The 8,309-nt window shown below is 38.7% G+C and overlaps 1 protein-coding gene across 1 annotated transcript; it reads right to left on the bottom strand.

Annotated features, from left to right (window-relative positions):
* Window positions 1–320: 320 nt before the first annotated feature.
* On the bottom strand, window positions 321–7,625 carry YOD1 (YOD1 deubiquitinase). Its single transcript, XM_027612225.1, has 2 exons — window positions 7,111–7,625; window positions 321–6,082 (listed from the first exon to the last, which is right to left on the bottom strand). Exons 1-2 carry the CDS (start codon window positions 7,451–7,453, stop codon window positions 5,379–5,381), a joined length of 1,047 nt encoding a protein of 348 aa, XP_027468026.1. The 5' UTR covers window positions 7,454–7,625; the 3' UTR covers window positions 321–5,378.
* Window positions 7,626–8,309: the final 684 nt, after the last annotated feature.

Raw genomic sequence — 8,309 nt, forward strand, 5'->3', positions numbered from 1 at the left:
AACAAAAAGGCACCACTTAGCTTTCCCACAATTACTCAGCAATAGACACTGACTTTACACCTTTCGGGAGCTGATTGCATACCCGAAAATTTGGAGTCAAGGAAGGAAAATTTCAAATGCCCTCTGGTGTCAAAAAGAAGAAAACATGTTTAGTTACTCCTGTCAAAGTCATTAAGATTCCACCTACAGAGTGAGATTTGGCAGATGTTGGTACCCTATTCAAAGCAGTGGTCCACTAGCTTTTGGTAATGAATATGTAACTTGAGTGCAGCGGCTGTTCACTGGTCCTGTCCTCACCCCAAAATATGCTCAGACAACAGTATTTTCACGTCATTTATTTCTTCAAAACAAATCACTTCATACAGCATTAGGTATTTAAAATCACAGACCTCATAAATAAAATCGCTTCATCTCAGTTAACAATGGCAAAACCACACAAAGTTGTACAAAATGAAATCAGACATTTCCCAGGTGGCAGCAGTGCATTAACTGTGAAAAAGATGCTGGCAAATAGACAAAAGAACACTTTTAAAACAAGAAAACACTGTCCATCTTAATGAAGAAAAATAGGCCAAGAAACAGAACTTCCTTCTGTTTTGTCCTTACCTACTACTTTTTCAAGTCATGTTCTAAGCTCTAAATTTGACAACCCAGGCTTTCCTTCTTGCTTCAGGAAATCTCCACCTCGCCTCCACTCCATCAGGGAGTGGAGGAAAGAGAGGCCTACTGTCATTCTCTATCCCTTTTAACAAACTTCTATATATTTATTTTGCATTTTAAGCTGAGTTCAATACTTCTTTAAAGGGAAAAGATTACTCTTTGCTAAGGAAATTATATGTCCTGTAAACAGCTTGAGTCATGAATGGCACCAAGGTGAACTGGAAACCTGACAAGAATTAGGTGCCCCTGGTCCTTTCAAGTAACTTATGGGTTACAGCTTACTGCATATCCTATACCAGGTCTAAGATTGGGCTCATGTAATCTTAGTAGAAATTCTCAACCTTTCTTAGGTTAACCTGTTACCTACAACTTAACCAAATCATATCTTCACATCCCTAAGCTCCCAGATGTGGGTATTTTTAAAAGACAAGTATAAAAAGGCATCACAGCAAAATGCTTCTATTCATGGTTTATACATTAATGACAAGCTTCTCAGTTATGGCCCTGCTACATTCTATGCCAAGAAATGGGCGAGGGTTAGGAGGACACAATGCATTGCTTGAAAAATTTTTCAAAAAGCGTTATTCATGACTAAGGAATGTATCCAACTGAGCATCTCTTCTGTTTAAGTGGTACTTTATCCCCCTTTCTCTTCAATCTCAAATAGCAATCTCCTTTAAATTCATATGGACCAAGACCTAAATCAGCACTCAACTCAGTATCAATGCAACAATTTCTTCAAAGTCAAATATTCAAAGCACTGTAAACAAAATGCCAGCTAATTTTTGGAAAAGAAAAAAAACAAATAAAACCCTTTCCCAGAATCGGGCAAGTTTTATAGTCTAAGTTGAATTAAATGTATTGAAATATTATAACTCTTAGTGAGAAAACATCTTTAATGAACTAGCTTATTCAAATCAAGTGTTTCACTTTAGACTTAAAAATGACACTTTTAAGGCTAAGAAATCAGCTCCCTTAAAGTAAGTTTGCCTAGAAACAAATGAAGAGTTTTAAGAATCTGATCTTTTCCAAATTGGTATAGTCATCTTTGTGCTAAAAGGACAAATTTGAATACTGCACTGTACAATGAATGAGAAAGAATAATCATATTATAGAAACAGGTAACTTTTTGAATGCTAGGGCACAGAGCACGCCCCTAAGTTACTGAAATCAAGTTCCACTATTATCAAAAACCAGAATGTTGTACCACTGGATACACTATACATTGATGGCAATTGTTAAGAAGAGCTGATTGTTAGCAGCTCAAGAATTATATTTTAATGCCTTTAGCAAGATCCCTGGAGAGGGCTAACATGTAAACTTTTACTTCATTTTTTTTTAAAGTGCTGCAAATAATAACAAACGTGTGTCTTAACACATGAAAGCACATAAATCTTAATATATGAAAGTTTAAGAAGGCCACCTGATCCATAAAGAAAACAATTATTCTGCTAATTTTACATACTCCTCATTCTAACTTTTTCAAAAAAAGACACAGAAAACTATGTTTAGCTAGGGCAACTTGCAACATATATGTTTTAATGCCTACACAGGATAGAAAGCATATGCTAGATAAGCAAGTTGGGCATGGGCACTTAGGGGCATTTATAGAGAGATAACACATTAATGCAGTCCTGATAATGACTTTGCTGGGGCTTGAACTTCATGGAATAATCAACTGGCATGATTGTATTAGTTTTTGCCAACAGGGTCAAGCTGACCAGCAGCCAAACTTTCAAGGGTACCCCTCGACTACGCTCATTTTTCATGGAAATAATAATTTAAATAATATTTCATGGGAAATAATTAAGAAATCAACTAGGAACGATTACAAAAGATGTACCACACTGATGTCCTTATATGGCTATCACATCACAAAATTACCAGGGATAGTAATTTTAACCTCTGAAAACATTCTACCTAGAAGTGCATCTTCACCGCCCTACATCGGATCTCTAAATCCAAAGAAGAGTAAGAGAAAGAATAAGAGAAAAGAGGGTGGGGGACAGGAAAGCGCAATCTTCATTCATTCAGCCACTAATGTAAACTCTCCTCATTTGAATTAAAAAACTGTTCTTGTATGGCACTCAAAAATGGAATAAATAGGAAGAAGGGTTTCATTCTGCTCAAGTGCAGATTTAAGAAAAAGTTTTGATCCTGTTGCAAGTACTAACTCCATAGTTTTCAAAATTCTGAAGATTAGAATTTACACACATTAATAAACTAATTTCAAGACTTTAATAAGTGCAGTAAAAAAATCTTTAGATTCTGTGAGGTTTACAAGCTTGAGTTTAGAAAGAGCACAAGTTTAGGTTTTGAATCCTCAATAACTAAATCAAATTGTCTGCAGATAATGCATCATCTTGGATTTTCCATGATCAGAACATTCAAGTCCTAGTGCTGAATTTCAGCAACTGATTAATTTATAACTTATTACTGAGAGCCATTTGACTGAGTTATTGGTGTCCAGTTGGTGAATGGACAACCCAGGTAACAAGTAAAATAGAGTAAGATCCCCAGAATAAATACTTGACACTTGCTAAGAAGTATAAGTTTAAATATGGGAACAAAAACACTGAAAATGAAGGGGTTTAATTTTATAAAATATCAGGTTCTATTTCTATTTGTTAAATTAATCCGATGTAGGTAAAATATACTTAATTTTAATGTGACAGAAATTAATGTTGGAAAACATATCAATACCTGCTTGGTACATTGTAAATTACCCAATAAATATTTGTTGCATTAACAGATTTCTCTAAAATTCCAGTAAGCAAACGTCAAATTTGGTTCCTGAACTAGCTCTATGCATAATGACGTCTAAAGCTCAATTTGATGGATGCTACCCAGTGATATACTCTTAACTTCTAGTTTTAAATGTAATTATTTTCTGGGGGAAATAAGAGATACAAAAATCTTTAGACTGAAATGACAGCCAGGTACAAAGAGATCTTCAAACATAGTCATCTGTATATATTATGATTGCCAAACATTAAGTATCGCAAGCTCACAAGTGCTATTTTTAAGGCTCAGTAAAATAGAAAATTAAACTCTTTTAAGTTACACTGACCATAACTTATAATGCCTAAAGCAGCTATTCACAAAATAGGTACTCAAGAAATGTCACCTAATGATTTCAAGCATACTTTGTGAATTCTTCCTTAAAGGAACTTGTCCACTAAATTGTTTACATGCTCCTTAATTTTATATGGCCACCTCCACCAAGTGAAAGTGCTAAAAGTAAATCTCAATTTTAAAACATTCACCAAGAAGATATGCTGAAAGAGAAGTGCTTTAAAGTATACCATTGGTTTTGTAAATGATACTTCATCAAAAAAAGAGACCAGATAACGAAACTTCACATTAAGCCTCTTCACATTTTGTGAGATAATACATAACAAATTATAATTTAGCATCCCTGATCTTCAGAAGAATTAAGAAAAGAGGTAGAAAACTTTTATCTGGAAGATCTGAGTGAAGCTAATTTTAGAGGGTGTGCCTTGCAGCTTAGCCCACCAAGCAAATGACTACACATCTAATATTAGGAAGAAGCAGAATTTCAAAAAAGCTGAATAAGGCAAGGATTTAAAAATTGTCGTATTTTGGAAGTGAAACAAATTCATTCAATGTTATTATCCCAACTACTTTAAAACTCTTCAAAAATCAAAGTACAAGATTTTAGATAGGCAAAGTGCTAACTTGCAGAAATGTGAAATTATTCAAAAGAGCATTAGTGGCCAAATAAGGCTAGCATGGAAAAAAATACTATTTAGGTAAACAAAAGATCTCACAAAAACCAAATCAAAGCACAGTATTATCATTTTAGACGAAGGCTGTTTTTTAGGAGTTGGAGAAAAAGCTGAGGAAGTTAATCCCTCCAGACAAATCTTTAGGTAAAAAAACAAAAATCAGCACTCAAATTTCAAGAAACTTCAATTAAAAAAATAAATACCCTGCTTAATTTAAAATTTTTATCTAACGTGACAAACATCAATAAATGAGTTGCATTAAAACACGAGGCCAACGGTCTTTTAAAGCTTTAGTAAGCTGCTCAGGCACCTTTTCCCTCATACATTCTACTTTTATACACTAGAAATCCTAAATTGGGCACTATCTGTTCCTTAGGTAACATTCTCAAGGAACACACTCATCCCTGTAAAAATTGCTTGTAATGTACTTATAACTGGTTAAGTACACATTTATAAAGGCTACCAAATTGTAATATAAAATCGGTTTTGACAATTCTGAGTATCTTCATTTGAGGAATCAATTCAGAATTTAGAAACTACTAACTCAATCAGAGTTTTTAAAAGGACTCAATTACAGAGACATTGTGGTTTAAGTCCAATGGCCTCTACTGAGGCCTTCCGCATTACTCAAAATACGAAGTTGTTTTCCTCTACAGGTAAATGCTGCTGGGTGCTAGTTTATAGTACTAAAATTCAAATCTTCAGGGTAATGTCGGTAGGTAGCAAGGACTACCTATTCTGTCACCCCAGCAGAGAAAGGGCATGTATCACCACTGTAGACACACATCTGTAAACTTGCACACTAATTTTAATCTTAACAAGGAATTTCAGTGTCTTAGTGGCTTTAAGTTAAAAAGACGGTTTAAGCATTGTGTCCTTTTGTTCTTTAGGGTTACGAATAGCTTATTGGAAAACCCAGAGCCTTCTGGATCTGTGAGGTAGTAGGCGGCAATCCTCCACATGGATAGATCACACTTCTCCGAAGTTGGTATGGCCTGTCTCCTTGGCATGGTCCCTTGCTTCTGCTTGTCCAGTTAATCCCTTCTGACATACCATGCATCTCAGGGTGAAGCGGTTTACATCAGTAAATTGTCTCTTTCTTCTAGCTTCATCTGCTAATTCCAGTGCTTGTACAAGAACGATATCATCATTAGAGGAGAAAATGGTCAGAGGCGGGGTGTCTGGGTCAGGGAAGTTACGCTGAAGCGGATCATAGTGGATGCCATCATATATAAGCAGGACCCTTTTGGTATATCCTGCATCTTCCCCAAAACGATCAATTCTTACTGTCTGTGTATCCACTACACATATTTCACACTGATAAAATTTAGACAAAATTGATATCTCAATAGCTCCTCCCCAAGTATCATCCCTTTTGATCCAGTCACAGTACTCTTGATTTGTTTTTCCCAGGATTGCCTCACTATAGAAGTCTGGATCACTTGCTACAATTTGTGCTATGAGGCGTCTCATCTCAGGGGCACAAGCTGGATTCAAGACTCCTCCTTCTACAACATAGTATACACTGGTAAAGAGGCAAGAGTTGTCTGCTGGGACCACAGTTCTGCTAAGCACAGGCAAAGTTTCCCTGACATAACTAGGAGCACCATGTTTTGTAAATGCAGGTGAAGTTTTGGGCCTGGTTTGGTCTTCTTCAACGATCAGCATGTCGCCTGTTAAAAATAAAACAAATCCAGAACTGCAGAGAAATTACAGATGAAACTGGCTGTTCACTAGCCAAGTTTGTAAATTACAAACAGAGGAGTTGAAGTATAAACTGGGTTACTAGGGAGAATACAGCTTTGCAAACAGGCAACCAGTAACACTTCTTGTTCACTCAATCTCCATAAAGATGAAAACGGAACAAAGAAGAAAAACATTTTAGGCTGCATACCAATTTAGTGAAGGATCCCTGGTTATACACCTTTATACTTAACTTAAAAAGATACATTTCAAGAACAAAATTTCCTTAATGCTTCCTCTCTGCATTTTAAAAGCACCAATCTTCCAAAAAGTGTTTACCCTAGACTAGACCACTAGGGGATTCTCGTTCTTCTGAAACTTAACATATCCACCCTGTTTAGTGTTTACAGGATCCTTGATACAACAGCTGAAAGCTTTTAATGATCAATATTGCTGTTCAAGTTTTAATATTGGACAGAAATAACTGCAATTGTTTAGAATCTGAAAGGGCCTCCAGTGGATGTGTAAAACCATACTCTAAAATGAGTATAACCTATTTATCTTAAGTATATGAGAAGGTGACTGCAAAAACCAACTGGGGAAGCAAAAAAGTGTCCTGAATCCTTCAGACCTGCTATCTTCTTTCAGGTTATAGGGGAAAGAGCCACCAGGACAGAAAAAATAGATCTTAGTTTTTTAGACTTTTGTGGATGCAGAAGGAAAACAAAATGAATGAGACATTTTCAAGGTAGGCTAGGAAACAAACTGAGGAAGGGGAGGCTCCGAGGCTCTGGGCTTCTCATATAGGTTGGGTCCTCCCTCTCTCTTTCAACCATACAGAAAATCGAGGAGTTGCTAGCCCACACTTGCCCCGGTCTCCGTCAGAGTTCTCCGTTCTTTAACCTATCCTTATCCCCGTTCTCAAACCCAACTGACCCACAGACCAGTTCTCTGTTCTCCCCCACGCCCCTCTCTGTCCTCCCAGGGCTTTCCCTGGTCCCAGGTTCAATTCCCTCACCTGACTGGATGGGCAAATCCCCAAGAATGGTATCCTCGTGGCTGAGATCCAGGCATTCAGGCGGGTATCCGACGAGGATTCGCTGACAGCCGGGGGCGATCCCGGTGATGGCGGCAATTTGGCCCTGGAGTTCCCGCACTCGGGTTCGGCTAGACAACCCCTGCAAAACATGGGTGCCATCCTTGGCCTTGCAGCGGAGCCGCCACATCGTGTCGGTCCAGCTGCCCACAGGCCAGACACCCGTGGGGCCAGCTTTGGTCCCGGCAGCAGGTTGGCCGACGCCGCCGGGGCAACCAGCCGCCGGATGGACTCCAAAATGGCCACCCTTTGCCGGACCAAACATCGCGAGAAATCGCTGGTGGCCACAGATCTCGCGATACTTTCTTGCAGCTTAAGCCTTAGCACTTTAAGAAGCGCGAACTCTCAACTAACTCACTGCGGCCAACCCCAGGGAGCCAAAGGATGAAGATTTATCCGTATTCCTAAAGTACAGGTGGCTTTGCTACCTGTAGAGTGAGTGAGGTGCCTTGTGCTTTGGCAGCATATATGCTCAAGGAAAGAGGGCGGAGGAAGGAGTTCCTGAATCGGGTACATCGGAATGTAACCTTGCACTTAGTGAGATCGGAAATTATTAAATTGGAGCTTCCCAACTACACCGTCACCGTGAGAAATAGGGTCATAGTTCAGAACGCAAACGAATGCCAAGAATGGTCAGTGAGTCAAAAGACCTGTCAAAAACAAGCAAACACTCGTGACTAGGAATCATGGCTGCAGCAAGCATTGACTCATTGAGGTTAAGGAAGCCGGACTGGCCTTGCCACCTCGACGCTGTAACTTGAAAACGTCCATTTGCCACATCAGAAAGTGCAGTATGAGGTCAGCATCTGGGCCTAGGGCAATTGCTACATTTGGGTGGTAGCCGTATAAGGAGGAGGAAAGAAGAGGACTAATGTGTGTCATCCGGATTCCAGTTCAGGCCCTGGGCTTAATATGAAGACGACTCCATTCCTGCCTTCAGTATTACAAGTACTGTCATGGGGAGAGAGGGTGGAGTGTAAAAGGTACATAACCATTGAATTTCACAGCCACGTGATAATGCTAGATTATGTGACCTTTCCCAACCCTGTATCCCTTAGAACCAAGGACTGTGCCTCAAATAAGTGCTCAATAAATACTTGCTGAATGGATAAAGGCAGTTG

Source organism: Zalophus californianus, chromosome 10 (assembly GCF_009762305.2).
Source record: "Zalophus californianus isolate mZalCal1 chromosome 10, mZalCal1.pri.v2, whole genome shotgun sequence".
In the NCBI taxonomy this organism is placed as follows: domain Eukaryota; kingdom Metazoa; phylum Chordata; class Mammalia; order Carnivora; family Otariidae; genus Zalophus; species Zalophus californianus.

What these genes read in the sequence shown, in the direction of transcription:
- YOD1 (XM_027612225.1), bottom strand. Translation starts at nt 7,453, where the DNA reads ATGTTTGGTCCGGCAAAGGGTGGCCATTTTGGAGTCCATCCGGCGGCT. An exon ending in GGATTTGCCCATCCAGTCAG is followed by an intron (nt 6,083 to 7,110) that starts GTGAGGGAATTG and finishes TATTTTTAACAG; the next exon opens with GCGACATGCTGATCGTTGAA.